Source organism: Phocoena sinus, chromosome 4 (genome assembly GCF_008692025.1).
Source record: "Phocoena sinus isolate mPhoSin1 chromosome 4, mPhoSin1.pri, whole genome shotgun sequence".
Lineage (NCBI taxonomy): Eukaryota > Metazoa > Chordata > Mammalia > Artiodactyla > Phocoenidae > Phocoena > Phocoena sinus.
In genome coordinates, this window is record NC_045766.1 from 17,133,503 (window position 1) to 17,153,899 (window position 20,397).

Genomic DNA, 20,397 nt, shown 5'->3' on the forward strand with positions numbered 1-20,397 from the left:
TGGGGTTTATCGCAGGAATGCAAGAATTCTTCAATATATGCACATCAATCAATGTGACACAGCATATTAACAAATTGAAGAACAAAAACCATATGATCATCTCAATAAAGTCAGAAAAAGCTTTTGACAAAATTCAACACCCATTTATGATAAAAATCCTCCAGAGTGTAGGCATAGAGGGAACTTATCTCAACATATTGAAGGTCATATATGACATACCCACAGCCAGCATCATCCTCAATGGTGAAAAACTGAAAGCATTTCCTCTAAGATCAGGAACAAGACAAGGGTGCCCACTCTCACCACTGTTATTCAACATAGTTTTGGAAGTTTTAGCCACAGCAATCAGAGAAGAAAAAGAAATAAAAGGAATCCAAATTGGAAAAGAAGAAGTAAAGCTGTCATTGTTTTCAGATGACATGATACTATACATAGAGAATGCTACCAGAAAACCAGTAGAGCTAATCAATGAATTTGGTAAAGTAGCAGGATACAAAATTAATGCACAGAAATCTCTTGCATTCCTATACACTAATGATGAAAAATTTGAAAGAGAAATTAAGGAAACACTCCCATTTACCATTGCAACAAAAAGAATAAAATACCCAGGAATAAACCAACCTAAGGAGACAAAAGACCTATATGCAGAAGCTATAAGACACTGAAGAAAGAAATTAAAGATAATAGAAACAGATGGAGAGGTATACCATGTTCTTGGACTGGAAGAATCAACATTGTGAAAATGACTATACTACCCAAAGCAATCTACAGATTCAGTGCAATCCCTATCAAACTACCAATGGTATTTTTCACAGAACTAGAACAAAAATTTTTACAATTTGTATGGAAACACAAAAGACCCCGAATAGCCAAAGCAATCCTTACAAAGAAAAACAGAGCTGGAGGTATCAGGCTCTCTGACTTCAGACTATACTACAAAGCTACAGTAATCAAGACAGTACGATACTGGCACAAAAACAGAAATATTGATCAATGGAACAGGATAGAAAGCCCAGAGACAAATCCACGCACATATTATCGCCTTATTTTTGATACAGGAGGCCACAATATACAGTGGAGAAAAGATAGCTTCTTCAGTAAGTAGTCCTGGACAGCCACATGTAAAAGAATGAAATTAGAACACTCCCTAACACCATACACAAAAATAAACTCAAAATGGATTAAAGACATAAATGTGGGACTTCCCTGGTGGCGCAGTGGTTGAGAGTCCACCAGCCAATGCAGGGGACACAGGTTCGTGCCCCAGTCCAGGAGGATAGCACATGCCGCGGAGCGGCTGGGCCCGTGACCCATGGCCGCTGAGCCTGTGCGTCCGGAGCCTGTGCTCCACAACCGGAGAGGCCACAACAGTGAGAGGCCCGCATACCGCAAAAAAAAAAAAAAAAAAAAAAAAAAAACCTACACTGAAGTATCACCTCACACCAGTCAGAATGGCCTTCATCAAAAAATCTACAAACAATAAATGCTGGAGAGGGTGTGGAAAAAAGGGAACCCTCTTGCACTGTTGTTGGGAATGTAAATTGATACAGCCACTACGGAGAACAATATGGAGGTTCCTTGAAAAGCTAAAAATTGAGCTACCATACGACCCAGCAATCCCACTACTGGGCATATACCCTGAGAAAACCATAATTCAAAAAGAGTCATGTACCACAATGTTCATTTTAGCACTGTTTACAATAGCCAGGACATGGAAGCAACCTAAGTGTCCATCAACAGCTGAATGGATAAAGATGATGTGACACATATATACAATGGAATATTACTCAGCCATAAAGAGTAATGACACTGAGGTATTTGTAGTGAGGTGGATGGACCTAGAGTCTGTCATACAGGCTGAAGTAAGTCATAAAGAGAAAAACAAATACCATATGCTAACACATATATATGGAATCTTAAAAAAATGGTTATGGAGAACCTAGGGGCAGGACAGGAATAAAGATGCAGATGTAGTGGATGAACTTGAGGACACGGGGAGGGGGAAGGGTAAGCTGGGACGAAGTGAGAGGGTGGCATGGACTTATATATACTACCAAGTGTAAAGTAGATAGCTAGTGTGAAGCAGCCGCATAGCACAGGGAGATCAGCTCGGTGCTTTGTGACCACCTAGAGGGGTGGGATAGGGAGGGTGGGAGGAAGATGCAAGAGGGAAGAGATATGGGGATATATGTTTATGTGTAGCTGGTTCATTTTGTTATAAAGCAGAAACTAACACACCATTGTAAAGCAATTATACTCCAATAAAGATGTTTAATAAATAAATAAATAAGGTAAACACCACTATATAAATGCCACAGTCAGTTTCCATCAATGGCTGCTGAAATCTGTGGGCACAAGTTTTCAGAGAAACAGGATATTAGCAGTGTCTTAAAGTATCTCCCCCATGATATTTATCAGTTATTAAGGGGTAATAATAAATTTATGGTGGCAACCCAGCAGATACCACTTTAACCAAGTGTGTTCTAAAATTAACACAAGTTGTAAAACATATCAGCGTCACATACTCCTTGTAAGACTGAAAAGGACACAACATCACTTCTGTGGTATACCCATTAAAAGTGTGTAACTTTAATGATGAGGAAATACCAGACAATGCCACATTGAGAGACATTCTACAGAATAACTAACCAGAACTCATAAAGTGTCAGAATCATGAAATAAAAGGAAAGACTGAAGAACTGCCACAGATTGGGAGAGACCAATGAGACACAAGAACTAATGCAGTTAGGATCCTGGAACAGAAAAAACGGATTAGGGGAAAAGCTGGAAATTTTTGAATAAGGTCTGTAGTTTAGCATTACATCAATGTTCATTTCCTAGTTTTGATAATTGTACTATGGTTTGTAAGTTGTTACCATTATGGGAAGCTGGGAGAAATATGTAGGAAATCTCTATAAAATTTTTGCAATTTTCTGTAAGTCTAAAATTATTTTCAAATAAAATTTAAAGAAATAGTAAGGTCCATTGGTTTTAGACTGTATGGGTAGGTATGAATAGCTAACTGCTCTGAAGAAACAAAGGAAAGAGATATAACTGATGTCTGTCCATTCATGACTAGCCAATTAATAGATTATATCTATGTTAGCATTGCTGTTGCCTCTGGTTATTAAATTAACAGTAATTATCTCCATTAGGTTCTCTAGGCTCATTCAAAGTGCTTTTAAAACCTAATTAGAAAATAAAAACAGTATTTCAAGGATTTAATATTCTAATAGTCTTCCATGAGAACAAAATATCAGATTTTAAAATAAATAAAATCCTAAATTGGAAAACACATTTGTCAACACAGTTATTTTGATGAACATTAGCTGGTTCATAGAACTTAACATAGATTTAAAGCTATTTGGCTACAAGGCTATTTTTTTCCCAAAAAATTTCCCATGTCTGTAGTTTGAGAAAGAATCGTTCTAGTGGGCTTGTGTCTATCATCCTTTCTGTGTAAATTTCACTTAGCAATCCCTACCAAGATCTGTGAGATGAATTTCCTGGACATGCATGTTAGAATTACAGTATGTACCTGTAAGACATTTGATTCATAAATCACCAAATATAGCTAAATTAAAATTTTAACTTTTTATTGACATATACTGTTCAAAAACACACATAAGTATGCTTGTGAAATATTTGAATTTAATAAAGTACTAATTAAATTTTAAGTACATTGTTCAATATTCTGAAACAGCGAGTTTGCTCAACTGGCAAGTATTCTACAAGAGGGAAAAAAATTCTGTAGGTGTCTTGGGGATTTTTTGGGTATGTTTGTTAATTTAGTTTGGTTTTGTTCTTTTTCAGGATGTGGTAGATACACATCCTGGCCTCACGTTCCTGAAAGATGCTCCAGAATTCCACTCCCGCTACATCACCACGGTAGGCCGAGTCCCTTTTTGTCTTAATATAACTCTGTAAGTCTCCTTTTTGTCATTATCTAGTATCCAGGCTTTCAGATCTTTATGCAAAATGGGCTATAATGATTATTTTAAGTGGAAGGAAGTAAAATTGAATTAGTTATTTCTATCTATTTGCCTTCTTATATGTGTCCAGCGCTTAAGAGGTCTCTTGTATATAAAATTTAAGTGATATGCTCATTCGGTCTGGTATTATGAGGTATACCTTTTGCTGTATCATTAATATTGATACCCAGTTGATCTTTAGCATTTGCAAATAATACTGAAAAGAATTTTCAACATCCTTTTCCAAAAAAAGATGTATCTATAGAGCCTCAAAGTTAGAACTGAAATGATAATGAAAAATAGATTGTATGTAATCAGAAAACAAATCATGTAAGAATTTAAAATAACATGATCACAATCTCCTATTTTGTGGGGTGTTCTCATCCCATGTTTCTCATACACAGCCTCATTTGGTCAGTCACAGGCAGGGCATGCAGTATGAGTGAGAGCACACAGGCCTACAGCTCATACTGCAGCCACACCAGGAATTCTCTGCCCTAGCTTCCAGATTATCTTTGGAAGAACTCCACAGCTGAACCAACCTCAGGGCACACCTCACATTCACAGCCATACCCGGGGGAGATGATCCCTGCCTCTGGTAAATAGAACAGTCTCCTCTGAGGAAGGCCCTCTCATTCTTAGGGCACTTTTTGTTGGCTACGAATTTGTTGGTTTCTGTTGAGTTACAGAATACTACCATTCTTTTTCTACTGTAGGAACTTCATTATTTGCTTTTACATTGATTCTCTTCTGTCATAAAACTTTATAAGATTTTATTTGAACCATAAGGTGTCACTGTCATCCAAGAGTATCTCAGAAGTTATTTTTGCCTGTTAACCACAACACTCTACTAAACTACCTCCACTACAATCACCCTGGCCCAGCCACTCATCCTTGTGTTTCACATAGATTCCTTCTAATTGGTCTCCCTACTTACACCCTCATTGCCCTACAGTCTAGTCTCCACAAAGCAGAGTTATCCTTTGAAAATATAAGTCAGACCATGTCACTCCCCTGCTCAGACCCTCCAGTGTTTCCCCATCTCATCACTCTGCTTCAGCAACAACGGCCTGCCTCCTCTCTGTTCCTGGAACAGAGCAAACCTGCTTCTGCCTCAGGTGCTTTGTTCTTACTCTTTCCTCTGCCTGGAATGCTCTTCCTACAGATTTCCACATGACTCACTCCCTCACTTCATCCAGATGTGTGCTCAGACATTCCCTTCTTAGTGAGACCTTCCCTGATCACCCTCTGCCTTCTTCACCCTTCTTCTGCCTGTCCCCTCCCTCTACACTTCTGTTCCTTTGTTCTGCTTTATTTTCCTTCTTAGCGCCTATATCACTGATACGTAAATTTTTTGTTTATTGTCCATCTCCTTCTCTATAACATAAACTCCATGAGAGGAGGGACTTTGTCTATATTTAGATGTTGCTATATCTCCAATACCTAGAATAGTGCCTGGCACATAATAGATACACAGTAAGTATTTATTGAGTGAATAAGTGAAGTTATTCATGCTTAAGAATTCTATACATAACCCTGGTTTCAATTCCAATAGGAATTATTGGGTTCTGATTGCTGACTGTTCTATAAACTAAGGACGTATTAATAGTATATTAGAATCTCAAGAATTAGAAAAGATCTTAAAGATAATCTAGACCAACCTTCTACCAATTCAGAGAATGCTGTCTACAGAGCAACCTTTTATTGGGATTTGTTCTTAGAAAAGATATTAAAGAACAGAATTATAAAAGAGATAAATTTTCCTTCTATACACTTTCTAGTTTGGTATTTATTGAAGTATGATCGCTGGACCTATGATGGTCTATAGTCATCTAGCAAGTGGCCCCCAGGAAGTTTTAGGAAGAGTGCAAAGCCATGAAACCATTTTGTTCACATATAATTCACATTTTCTGAGAAATGCTAGTATGTTAGTCATTGAACAAAAAGAACTACATAGGTCAATTAACAGGATCCAATTAAATATTGCTGCTGACATATTTGCGTGACATTTGCATATTATTGTTTACATTTCTTAAATTTATGCTTTATTGTTAGTATTATGCTGCTTTATCCCCAGTTCACAAAAATGAATCCAGTATAGCTGATTCACTTTGTTGTAAGCAGAAACTAATACAACTTTGTAAATCAACTATACTCCAATAAAAATTTTTTTTTTAAATGAATCCATTGCTCAGTAGTAGTCATTAAAGTGTAAAATACTTGTGAAATAATGATAATGGGGCAACTCAAAACATCATAACGTAAGTAGTAAATAAGATCTAACTGAGAATACAGAATGTGAATCTGTATGTCCTGAGATAAGTGTACCTACTGTTGTGATAATCTCATACTACCCTCCAAAACAGAAAGATGCAAATAAAAAGCATCACACTGAATACCTAGAAACAATTTTATTGGACTGGTTATCTGTTCTACCCAGTGCCTTTTCTATTATGAAATTTGGTCAGATAATGACATGAAGTCATTGAAAGTTTTAGGTTATTTCAGAGTACAGTGAATTTTTCTATAAAAAAATAAAAAATAAGCTTTCTAGTATGAAATTAATTAATTTTGTTGCTAATGGCATAGAAGTAACCAAATTAGAGAAGTGTCATTCTCTACCCTGCTCATGGCAAAGATAACAGTATTTCCAAGAAACTTACAAAGATCAGCCTCAGAATTAATGACAGATATCTCAAAAAAAGCAAAATTAATTTATCATATGACCCTATTGAATATATACTCTCAGTGGCATACAGTATAGGACAATTAACATATTTTGTTTGCATGGTAGAGTTATTCAGTTATTTCACTTTACAGTTGGAAGAAACTGCTTACACAGTGTATGACTCAAGTATTAGCTTATGTGTGGCACATATACAATGAAGAAAATTTGGGCAACTTTTATTTTCCATTTATCACTGAAAACCTATGCTACAGGAAAAGACTTTTTATTTGTTTGTTTAGTTAAGTATTTTGTCAGCTGTTTTAGAATGGAAAGGCAGAACACCAAATTTACATATAGCAAAAAAGGACATCACTACCTAAATAAGAGCAGAGTCACTCCACGTTCTCCTTTATTTCCAGAGAAGAGTTGGCAAGTGAGAAATAAGCCTCTTGATATCGAATGAAAATGAGAATTGGAAATACCAGCAAATTGTAGCCCTTGAGTTTGCAGGTTTGCATACTATGCAAAGAAATTGCCAGTGAATAAGGCTCTGCTTATCCTTACTGGCATATGCTGACTTTTGAGGAAAGAGGTACTCATGTGAGGTTTTAAAATTAGTGATAATATTGAAAATACTTTTTGTGATATTGGTGCTGGCAGTAAAGATATTTCTGTGGCTTGCTCAGATGGTGTCTTAGTGGTGTATTCAGTGTCTTGATTGGCCTGAATCTATCACTCCAGGCTGAAATGTCAGGATTTTCATTGTTAAGGACAAGGTAGTGATATTTCCTAAAATGGCTAAACTGGTGGAAACTGCTCATCACTAATAGCTTAACTCTTTCCCCTTGAGAACGTTTTCTTTTGACAGAGAAAGAAATCATTTTTATTAGATAGTTTTGTTTAAGTCCAAGTTCTGCAGGAGACCATGAAGAAATACTTTTCAGAGCCATAGTGACTAGAGTGGATCAGGAACCCATTCACACACACACACACACACACACACACACACACACACACCGCCTAATAGAAGAGCCAGGCTTCCAGCATTGAGTTGTTCATCTGCATTAAAGTCATCTACAAAGAGCAATCTCTCTGTAATTTCTGTGTCTGCATTTAATCTGCTTATCAAAAACTCTGACAGAACCACCAAACACATACTTCTATTCCTGGTGACCTCTAATTGTGAATTAGAGTTTTCCACTTCAATAGATATAAAGAAAAAGAAAGGAGACTGACTTACAATTCAAATTGTCAAGTTGACTAGATTCCTTGGTGAAAAATTATCAAATTTCATTTCTCTCACTGATAGTAAACAGTTTTTCTTACTATTATTAATTTTTACTTTTTTTTATATTTTTAAATTTTTGATTAATTTCTTTTTAAAAACCTAAAACTGGTAGACCAAAAAAGTTAGGGGGGAAAAAAAACAACTGTAATTAATGTAGAACCAGCAGTTACATACTCTCACCACTAGATGGTGCCCCTACCTCGATAAGCTAAAATGCTGAATCAGTTGTGTGGAAACCAATAAATGTGCTGATGTAAGGGGCCACTGAATAAGGAGATTTTAGGCTATGGAAAAATGGAATACAGGTACATTTTATTACAGTATGAGACAAGTAGGTTAGCAGAGGCTAAAAATAGGAAATTACTTAACATTCAAAATGTTTATGAATTTTAAAAATTCTGTCAAAAGAACAAAAGATGAAGAAAAGAATAAAATAAAAATAAATACAGATTAAAGTTTTATAATTTTAAGTGTTATATAGTACCTCCATAAGTAATATAAAATATTTGAGGGGTATATATATACAAAATTTAGATAGACAGGAAACTTAGACTTTAAGATAAATTTACATTCAAAATCAAGAAATAAGGACAAAAATCTAATAATGTGCAACAAAGAAAAGTTTGGTGTAATAATATGTATTGAAATTGACTTTAACTTGAGAGAGAAGACATGGAACTATGATAAAAGATATTCTTAATTTTTATTTTCATATATATAATTTCTGGCCTAAAATCCTCCATCTTTTTTATAGGAACTTTTGTGAAGCTAGTGCTAAAAATACAGTGTTGAATAAAACACTTTCTCTTCCCTGAAGCACCTCACTCAGAGTCTGAGTGACTGGGGCCAGTAGAGAAGTTGTAGACACCAGCTGGTCCCAGCTCCCACCTAACACGGGAATCCTGTGAGCTTCTGCCTAAATAATTGTGGTGAGAAGAAACCTCACTACTTCATACAACCCATTGCTTCATAAGGCTAATGTTAGGAAACTCTTGTTTACATTGAAGCATTTCTAACCAGTAAGGGCATTTCTATCCAGTAATTCTAGTAGTTCCAGTTCTATTTCTACCCTCTGATGCAGTACAAAACAAATCAACTTCTTCTTCCACCTGATAACCATTCAGATCATGGTCACATCTATACTGTAGTCTTATTTTTTCCTCAAGAGTAAACACAACTACATTAGTAGTATCTTTCACAATAATTTTGTATACAGTTCCCTGTTTTATATTTTCTGTACATCTTATATGCAATCTATCTATAAATCATAGACAACAGTACTGATTTTATGTAAAATATTAATTAGAGAACTTTCCTAGGTTAGTATCCATCTGCTGTTCAAAACTTTGGATAGAGTTATTCAATTAGCTATGAATCCAACCCATATGTCTCTATCACAAATATAACATGAAAGTCTTTGTTACACAGCTTTCCAATCTCATTAATTTATCAAGCAATTTTCCAAAGAAGATATACAGATGGCCAACAGGTACATGAAAAGATGTTCAACATTACTAATCAGGGAAATTCAGATCAAAACTAAAGTGAGATATCACTTGTTAGAATGGCTATCATCAAAAAGACAAGAAATAACAAGGATGTGGAAAAAAGGGAACTCATGTGCATTCTTGGTGGGAATGTAAATTGGTGCAGCCAAAGGAGGTTCCTCAAAAAAACTAAAATAGAATTACTGTATGATCCAGCAATTCCGCTTCTGGGTATTTATCCAAAGGAAATGGAAACAGTAACTTGAAAAGATACATGCACCCCTGTGTTACTGTGTCATTATTTATAATAGCCAATAAATGGAAACAACCTAAGTGTTCATCCACAGATGAATGGATAAAGAAGATGTGGAATACAATGGAATATTGCTCAGCCATAAGAAAAGAGTGGAATCCTGCCATTTGCAACACCATGGATGGACCTTGAGGGCATTATGCTAAGTGAAATAAGTCAGAGAAAGACAAATACTGTATGATATAAATCTTAAAAAAAAAAAAAAAAAGAACGCTCACAAACACAGAGAACAGATTGGGAGCTGCCAGAGGCAGGAGGTGGGGAGAAGGCAAAATGGGTGAAGGGAATCAAAAGGTATAAACTTCCAGTTGTAAAATAAATTAGTCATGGGGATGTAATTTACAGCATGGTGACTATAGTTCATAATACTGTACTAAATATTTGAAAGTTACCAAGAAAGTAAATCTTAAAAGTGCTCATCACAAGAAAGAAAAATTCTGTAACCGTGGAAATGGATGTTCACTAGACTTATTGTGGCGATTATTTCACAATATATACAAATATCAAATCATTATGTTGTACACCTAAAACTAATATAATGTATGTTAATTATACCTCAGTTTTTTAAATTATCATGCAGTTATTGACCACCTGATGATATAGGCAGAGCAACATATCAGGCACTGGGATGCAAGTGAAAAGAGATCAGGTTCCTTAGAATTTGGAGGTGATGACAATCAGGTGGACCTGTGTTGAGAATATAACCACAGGATGACCGAAGGAGACTCAGGTGACATCAGGAGCACAGAAGACTGCTCAACCCAAGTGCCTGTGCTGGGGCTTCCTATGGAGTTGGTAACTGAGCTAGATGCTGAAGGGTCGGGAGGAGTTAGCACTGGTAGCGAGATGGGGTGAGGTGTGCCGGGCAGCACAAGTCTGGACCTTCATCCTGAGGCTACTTTTTTCCTGTTATTTTTGGGAATCACTCTCTTTGATAAGGAATCCAGAAACAGAATAGTGGTTTGGTTCCTCATTAGGCCTACTCTTAGGATAGATGTCCAAATGTCTTCTCTTTTTTGTTCTTCTTGCACTAAAATAGCCTAAAAAGGGGATCTAACCTCTTCTATGATAAAAACCACCAAGGATACAGGATTTCCATATCATTAGATAATCAAAACTAAAGCCAAAGTACCAAAAAAGCTGCTTAATTGCTCTTCTCACCCTTGCTTCCTTTCGAAGAAGAAAAGAAAAAAAAGAAAAAACCCTAATAGGTCAAGTGCAAATTAAATGGGTGGGAATAACCCCAGGTAAAAGTGTTAAGAATGCTCTGTGGCCTCCTACCTCCAGGATTGCAGCCTGTCTTCCTTCTCCAGTCCTCCCCTACCATACATCCTCCATTTCAGACACCTTTGCTACCCATCCTCCTTCTCTCCCATCTTGTCCAGGGTCTTCTCCAGAGTTTCACCTTTGTTAAACTTATTAAAACACTAGTTAGTAACAAAACTGTTCATGCCTAAATAAGGACTCAGGTTATAGACTATCCCAGATGTATCTGAGTTTCCAGAGAGAGTTCAGAAGTCTTCAAAACTCCAATGGATAAGGCTATAATAACCAAAATATGCCCTCTTGAATCATACCATGTTGGCAGCCATTCTTCTGACCCAGTAATTAATTGTTAAGCCACCCCAGTGCAGATTTCCCACCTCATATGCCTTCCAGAAACATCTAGCCTAATAAGCACTACTTGAATCCCTATATGAGAGGTAAAACTGAAAGTGACATGTAGGCACCTGGGAAATGCCGACTTGTGAGCAAAGAATTTTTTTATTCTTAGAATTATAAGGGCAGATGCAAACTATATGGATGTAGACTTTTTTAATATAGTATTAATTTTTACTAGAAATTACACTTGATATAATCAAAAGGCCAAAACTTAGCTTGGTTCAAAGAATGTTCAAAAGATGGCCTTTGATAAAGTAATAGATATCTTTAATGTTTTTATTTGGTTTTGTTTTCCTTTTGGAACCAGGTTATTCAGAGAATATTCTACACAGTCAACAGATCTTGGAGTGGAAAAATTACTGCAACAGAGATAAGAAAAAGCAACTTTTTGCAAGTATGCCTCTCATTGAAATTCATATATAAGGAGCAATTTAAATAATAATCTTACTTCATTTAACAAATATTTGAGTGCTTATTGTGTGCAAAGCCCTGTCACTACTTTCAGTTGTTAAGCAGTTATCAGATACCTGGAATGTGTTGGGGGAACAAAGATGAATAACAAGAAATTTTTGCATCAGGGCATGCACTGTGGAGCAAAAGAGAAAAGGGCACAGACAGCCACACCTGACTTGAAAAATTCCACAGAAATGTATCATAAACATGCAGTGAAGGCTTCACAGTAGGACTGGCATGTGATCTTGACCTTAGAGATATCAGGAGTTTACCAAGATAAAGAAATCAAAAGAAAAGGGGATTCCAGATAGAGGAAGCAGCATAAACAAAGGCCCAGAAGCATGAAAGTGGCCCGTTCAGGAACTGCAGAACAGTCTTAAGTGGCCACAGGCTCCAAGGAGAGTGACCAGTGATGAGGCCTGAGGGGTGAGACAGGGCCAGGTTGGGAAGGGCCTTGCAAAAGAAATGGAGGAATTTCAACTTGTTCCTTTTAGCAGTGACTCTTTATCCATCTCCTGCTAGAGAAAAATACTAAAAATTCCTTTTAAGAAAGAATGCATTTCATTCAATTATTTTATTTATTTTACCAAATGAGAAAGTATTGACCACTAGTGGGAGCCTTTAACCGAGGCAATCTTCATGCCTGATTGTTCAAGCTCTTCTATTAACCTAAAAAAAGTAGAATTGGTCACACTTGAAAGGAAATGAAATATTTTACTTTAAGTAAATCATACTAAATGAAGCTTAAGCAAATAATACAACCTTATTTACACTCTGTTTTTCCCATCTTCATCTGGGACAGACAAAGTAATGAAGACTTGGCAAAATTAGCAATCCATAATAAATATGCAAACACCTTTTATTCTAATAAATGAAAAGTCATCATCACGGTCATTATTAATATTTACTGAACACCTGGTGTCTGCCTGGGCTCTCAAGAGGTAATGTGGTATGGGTTGAGATGGCAAGAATTCCATTAAAAAGGCCTTACACCTTAAGAATGATAGGGGCTTCCCTGGTGCCACAGTGGTTAAGAATCTGCCTGCCAATGCAGGGGACACGGGTTTGAGCCCTGGTCCGGGAGAATCCCACATGCCGCAGAGCAACTAAGCCTGTGCGTCACAACTACTGAGCCTGCTTTCTAGAGCCCCGTGAGCCACAACTACTGAAGCCCGCATGCCTAAAGCCTGTGCTCCACAGCAAGAGAAGCTCACACACTGCAACAAAGAGTAGCCCCCACTACCCACAACTAGAGAAAGCCCACGGGCAGCAACAAAGACCCAATGCAGCCAAAAATAAATTAATTTTTTAAAAATGATAATAATCCCTCACATTCCTGAAGCACATTAGAGTTTTGTATTTCTAGATCATTATTATAATCCATATGTTTTTTACTGATGGTAAAATTCATATGGTTGAATGACTTGGATAAGATCACACAGCAAAATAAGTGGTTGAAATGGAAATAGAACTCAAGTGTTCTACTTCCCTCTATTTTCTTCCCTACCCCTCTCCTTAGTCTTCCTCTTAGTACATGAAGGTATGCTCATAAAATATTCAAATAACATAAACGTATATAGAATAATAAGCAGAGGTCACTATCTCTTCACCCTGCCATTTCACTCCCTTTACCAGAGGGAACCCATGTTATCTGTGGTTTTATTCCTCTGTATATGTGTGTGTGTGTGTGTGTGTGTGGAGTATATATTGTATGTGTGGAGTATATAGTTTTGTTCTGTATGGCTGCTTTTTTGAATTATTTTTAATATGTGAGACCATACTTATTACTCTGTTAACTTTTTTTAACTTAACAGTATGTCTTGATGTTTTTTCATTTCCATTCATATAAATCTATCTCATTCTTTTAACTATTGCGTAATCTGGCATGGCTGTACTGTAATTACATACTTCTCTACTGAAGATGTTCAATTCACTTTCATTATCTTCCTATTACAATAATGCAGTGAACATCCTTATACTTTCCTCTTGTGTGTATATGAGTAAGAATTTCTCTAAAATGGAGTACTGGAGGGAAAATCCTGGATCAAATAGCATGTGCATTTTTTTTTTTTTTTTTTTTTTTTTTTGCGGTACGTGGGCCTCTCACTCTTGTGGCCTCTCCCATTGCAGAGCACAGGCTCCGGACACGCAGGCTCAGTGGCCATGGCTCACGGCATGTGGGATCTTCCCGGACCGGGGCACGAACCCATGTCCCCTGAATCGGCAGGCGGAGTCTCAACCACTGCACCACCCGGGAAGCCCGGCATGTGCATTTTTAATTTGATACATCCTGCCAAGTTACCCTACTAAACTCCTGCACTAGTTCATACTTAAATTTACATACTCACCAACAGCAGAAGTTATTCATTTTTTCCATTTTATGACAGTCCAGTAGATGAAAATAAGAGCTCCCTGCTTCTCAAGATATTTGTTTTATTGTACATATTCTGTGTGTACATTTATACACATTAAAGAGCATCTTATAAAAAAAAACATTACAAGCAAGTTTGGAAAACAGAAGAAAAAGCATATTTTACCACCCTAATAAAACTAATATTCTTGTATGTGTTCGTCTAATCTCATTCATATGCATATTTGGATTTTAGAATTTAATACAGTTCTTAATGTGTACAATCTTATATCCTGTATTTTACACTTAACATGTCATGATTTTCCTTTGTTTCTATATAGACTTTATAATTTTTACTGGCTGCAAAATCTTTCATTGAGTGGCTTTTACCATAATTTGGAATTCAAGGTGAAAAACATTATAAGAAAGATGACTATTTCATAATACAAGAGTATTACTTTGATAAAAATTATTTTCTAAAATGTAAATACTGGAATTCCATTTTATTTTCTTTTGAAGATTTAGCTAGTACATGTTTTAACCTTGCTTTTAAATTTTAATTCAGACTTCTCTCTTAATGGACAGCATATACCTAGATCTGCTTTTGGGGTTTGGGTTTTATTCTCAATCTGAAAATCTTTTAATAGGGAGATTTAACTCATTTACCTTTGTTGTGACTGTTGATATATCTGGTCTTATTTCTGTCGTCTCACTTTGTTTTTTCTATTTCCTAAGTTTCCTTGTGGTTTATCTTTTTTCTGACTCTTTCTAAAAACATCTTCATTTATCTGCCCATTTATATGATAATTTGGCTTATTATAAGAATTCTGGGCTCAAAAATTACTGTTTCTGGTGTTTTCCCTAGGGGCACACAGTGAGTCAGGGGAGACCCAGGCTTATTTCCAGCTCAGGGCCCTGCAGCTCTACCCTCCATGCCTTCTATGCCAGGCTACCCCACACTATCACAATGGTATAAATAAGTCACCTTTATGGTAAACTTGATGCCATTACAAAACCAAACCCTGCATGTGGATGCCCACTCTTCATAATAGAATAGATAGAAGATCAGTCTTTTAACTTTGAAAAGTTAAAAGTAATGTGAGTTTATGGCCATGTAATTAAAAGTCTGTTGTCTGATTGTTCTGTGCTTGCTAGTCTGGGGACCTCTGATAGGCTGCAGTCCCCTTGGTGATAGCTCTTCCCTTTCCCTGCTTTTAAATCCTCCGTAGCATCTAAGTCTTTGGTAAGAATATTACGGAGCATGTAAATGCTTATAGGTTGATCAATTGATTAAAAGGTAGGATGAGATTGCCTACTAAATTTCCTGGTTTGGTACCAAAACCAAAATTTTTAATTCAGTTTAGAGTAAAAATTAACTGGGATCTATATAATGGCCAAAGCTGGGTCTTCATATTTTTAAAATAAATTAATCCTTCTATTCATACCATTTCAGACTCTAGCACTTTTGGAAGAAGAGGAAGATATAAACCAAATCACAGATTATTTCTCCTATGAACACTTCTATGTTATTTATTGTAAATTCTGGGAACTAGATAGTGATCATGACCTCTACATCAGCCAGGCCGATCTGTCTCGATACAATGACCAGGGTGAGTGTTTCTATGGATGTTGACTTTACTATTTTGAAGAAGGCAAGAGTTAAATTGTGCTCATTCATTATGGGGAATTCCCATTTCTTAAATCCTGTATCTAATCAAGTCCTCTTGAAAGGGCCAAGAATTTTTAAGTAGAAATGAGTGAAGGTACTAATTTTTTATTTAGAAACCAGATTTAGGAGAAGGGGTTTGGAGGTAAGTAAGAAATTAGAGTCTTAGTTTTGATGAATGGGTGAGTCTTTATAGTGATGCTTATTTTCTGATGATGAACTGAATAAGAACCACATCTATGTAAAGTTTATTTGAAAGAGAATGTATATACACCTTTATAAATTCTCATTTTACAGTATTTATAAACAACCAAGGATGAAAATGATGTTTCTAACTTGCCAGTGTTTTCAAGGATTCATAAAACCTTTACTGGAATTTAGTTCTAGAAAAGGTATTTTCTCTGCAGGTGAATTTTGTGTGCTTTCTTTTGTCAGAAAACAAAAAATTACATATTACATGATATTACCCTTCTTACTTCATTTTGATCAGTAGTAAACTTAGAACCTGTTTCCTGCTGATTTAATATTCTTAACCAAGCACCAAGATACATTGATTCATTATTCTCTCATAAGATTGTCCCTGTTCTGTTCTTAAATGTCTTCTCAGATACTGTGGATTTTTTTAATAAGCCCTTAGCCTTTTAGATATAGCAAAGTACAAATCTTAAATAAATACTTTGAATTTTGCTTCTGATATTTGGTATATCTGTGACTAGTAGTAGACATCTTAAGAAAAGGTTCATTCTATATGTCAGTTTCCAGAGAACTTTCCATTTTAGCTCACAAAACTCAGGTGCCAACCAGGCATCAAGAGGAAATACTAAATTGTACTTATTTGATAAACAAGCATTTTAGTATTGTATTCTTCCTTCAAGTACAGATGTACCTCGTTTTATTATACTTTGCTTTATTGAATTTTGCAGATAGAGCATTTTTTACAAATTGAATGTTTGGGGCAGCCCTGCATTGAGCAAGTCAATCGGTGCCATTTTTCCAGCAGTATTTGTTCACTTCATGTCTCTGTGTCATATTTTGGTAATTCTCACAATATTTCAAAACGTTTTCATTATTGTTATATTTTTTATGGTGATCTGTGATCAGTGATCTTTGATGTTACTATTGTAATAGTTTTGGGGGACCATGAACCACACCTGTATGATAGCAAGCTTAATTGATAACTGTTGTTTGTGTCGGGCCTCCATATTCCCTGAGACACAACAATATTGAAATTAGGCAAATTAATAGCCCTACAGTGGCCTCTAAGTGTCCAAGTAAAAGGGAGAGTGGCACATCTCTCACTTTAAATCAAAAGCTAGAAAGCTTAGAGGGGAAGGCACGTTGAAAGCCAGGACAGGCTGAAAGCTAGGCCTCTTGTGCCAACAGTTAGCCAAGTAGTGAATGAATGTGAAGGAAAAGCTCTCAAAGGAAATTAAAAGTGCTATTCCAGTGAACACATGAAAAAGAAAGTGAAACTGGGAATTCCCTGGCTGTCTAGTGGTTAGGACTTGGTGCTTTCACTGCACAGGTTCAATCCCTGGTTGGGGAAATAAGATTTCCTGCATGATGTGGTTAAGAAAAAAAAAAAAAAGTGAAACAGCCTTGTTTGCTGATACGTAGAAAGTTTTAATAGTCTGGATAGAAAACCACACCAGCTACAACATTCCTTTAAGCCAGAGCCTAATCCAGAGCAAGGCCCTAACTCTCTTCAATTCTGTGAAGGCTGAGAGAGGTAAGGGAGCTTCAGGAGAAAAGTTTGAAACTAGCAGAGGTTGGTTCATGAGGTTTAAGGAAAGAAGCCATCTCTATAATATGAAAGTACATGGTGAAGCAGCAAGTTATCCAGAAGATCTAGCTAAGATAATGAAGGTGGCTACACTAAACATCAGATTTTCAATGTAGATGAAACAGCTTTCTATTGGAAGCAAAAGCCATCTAGGACTTTCATAGCTAGAGAGGAGAAGTCAGTGCCTGGCTTCAAAGCATCAAAGGACAGGCTGACTCTCTTGTTAGGGGCTAATGCAATGCAGGTGGTGACTAAGTTGAAGCCAGCTCTCACTTACCATTCCAAAAATCCTACAGCCCTTAAGAATTATGCTAAATCTCTTCTGCCTGTGCTTTACAAATGGAACAACAAACCGTGGATGAGAGCACATCTCATTACAACATGGTTTAATAAATATTTTAAGCCCACTGTCGAGACCTACTGCTCAGGAAAAAAAGATTCTTTTCAAAATATGACCCTGATTGGAGAGGACTGGCGGCGTGAACACAGCCTGAAGGGGTTAGTGCACCACGGCTAGCCGGGAGGGAGTCCGGGAAAAAGTCTGGACCTGCCGAAGAGGCAAGAGACTTTTTCTTGCCTCTTTGTTTCCTGGTGCACGAGGAGAGGGGATTAAGAGCGCTGCTTAAAGGAGCTCCAGGGACAGGCACGAGCCGCGACTAAAAGCGCGGACCCCAGAGATGGGCATGAGACGCTAAGGCTGCTGCTGCCGCTACCAAGAAGCCTGTGTGCGAACCCAGGTCACTCTCCACACCTCCTTCCGGGGAGCCTGTGCAGCCCGCCACTGCCAGGGTCCCGGGATCCAGGGACAACTTCCCCAGGAGAACGCACGGCGCGCCTCAGGCTGGTGCAATGTCCTGCCGGCCTCTGACACCGCAGGCTCGCCCAGCATCCACACTCCACCCTCCCCCCGGCCTGAGTGAGCCAGAGCCCCCGAATCAAGCGGCTCCTTTAACCCCGTCCTGTCTCAGCGAAGAACAGATGCACTCTGGCAACCTACACGCCAAGGCAGGGCCATATCCAAAGCTGCCCCGGGAGCTGTGTGAACAAAGAAGAAAAAGGGAAATCTCTCCCAGCAGCCTCAGGAGCAGCGGATTAAATCTACACAATCAACATGATGTACCCTGCATCTGTGGAATACCTGAATAGACAATGATTCATCCCAAATTGAGGAGGTGGACTTTGAGAGCAAGAGTTATTATTTTTTCCCCTTTTCCTCTTTTTTTGAGTGTGTGTGTGTATGCTTCTGTGTGAGATTTTGTCTGTATAGCTTTGCTTTCACCATTTGTCCTAGGTCCATTTTTTTTTTTTACTATTTAAAAATTTTTTTTCTTAATTGTTTTTTTATTTTAATAATTTTACTTTATTTTACCTTATTTTATTTTATTTTATTTTATGCTCTTTCTTTCTTTCTACTTTTTCTCCCGTTTATTCTGAGCCATGTGGATGAAAGGCTCTTGGTGCTACAGCCAGGAGTCACTGCTGTGCCTCTGAGGTGGGAGAGCCAACTTCAGGACACTGGTCCACAAGAGACCTCCCAGCTCCATGTAATATCAAATGGCGAAAATCTCCCAGAGATCTCCATCTCAACACCAACACCCAGCTACACTCAACGACCATCAAGCTACAGTGCTGGAAACCCTATGCCAAACAACTAGCAAGACAGGAATACAACCCCAACCATTAGCAGAGAGGCTGCCTAAAATGATAAAAAGTCCACAGACACCCCAAAACACACCACCAGACGTGGACCTGCCCACCAGAAAGACAAGATCCAACCTCATTCACCAGAACACAGGCACTAGTCCCCTCCACCAGGAAGCCTACACAACCCACTGAACCAACTTTAGCCACTGGGGACAGACACCAAACAGAACAGGAACTACGAACCTGCAGCCTGCAAAAAGGAGGCCCCAAACACAGTAAGATAAGCAAAGTGAGAAGACAGAAAAACACACAGCAGATGGAGGAAGATAAAAACCAACCAGACCTAACAAATGAAGAAGAAATAGGCAGTCTACCTGAAAAAGAATTCAGAATAATGATAGTAAAGATGATCCAAAATCTTGGAAATAGAATAGAGAAAATGCAAGAAACATTTAACAAGAACCTAGAAGAACTAAAAATGAAAAAAGCAATGATGAACAACCCAATAAATAAAATGAAAAATACTCTAGATGGGATCAATAGCAGAATAACTGAGGCAGAAGAACGGATAAGTGACCTGGAAGATAAAATAGTGGAAATAACTACTGCAGAGCAGAATAAAGAAAAAAAAAATGAAAAGAACTGGGGACAGTCTCAGAGACCTCTGGGACAACATTAAACGCACCAACATTCAAATTATAGGGGTTCCAGAAGAAGAAGAGAAAAAGAAAGGGACTGAGAAAATATTTGAAGAGATTATAGTTAAAAACTTCCCTAACATGGGAAAGGAAATAGTTAATCAAGTCCAGGAAGCACAGAGAGTCCCATACAGGATAAATCCAAGGAGAAACATGCCAAGACACATATTAATCAAACTGCCAAAAATTGAATACAATGAAAACATATTAAAAGCAGCAAGGGAAAAACAACAAATAACACACAAGGGAATCCCCATAAGGTTAACAGCTGATCTTTCAGCAGAAACTCTGCAAGCCAGAAGGGACTGGCAGGACATATTTAAAGTGATGAAGGAGAAAAACCTGCAACCAAGATTACTCTACCCAGCAAGGATCTCATTCAGATTTGATGGAGAAATTAAAACCTTCACAGAC

The 20,397-nt window shown here is 37.3% G+C and overlaps 1 protein-coding gene across 2 annotated transcripts in view; it reads left to right on the plus strand.

Annotated features, from left to right (window-relative positions):
• PPP2R3A (protein phosphatase 2 regulatory subunit B''alpha) overlaps positions 1-20,397 on the plus strand; it is a 221,397-nt gene that overhangs the window by 127,939 nt on the left and 73,061 nt on the right. For both annotated transcript variants that reach the window (XM_032630859.1, XM_032630857.1), the window contains 3 exons: positions 3,814-3,888; positions 11,697-11,783; positions 15,646-15,802. In XM_032630859.1, the coding sequence (XP_032486750.1) occupies positions 3,814-3,888; positions 11,697-11,783; positions 15,646-15,802 (319 nt within the window). The remainder of the gene's footprint in view (positions 1-3,813; positions 3,889-11,696; positions 11,784-15,645; positions 15,803-20,397) is intronic.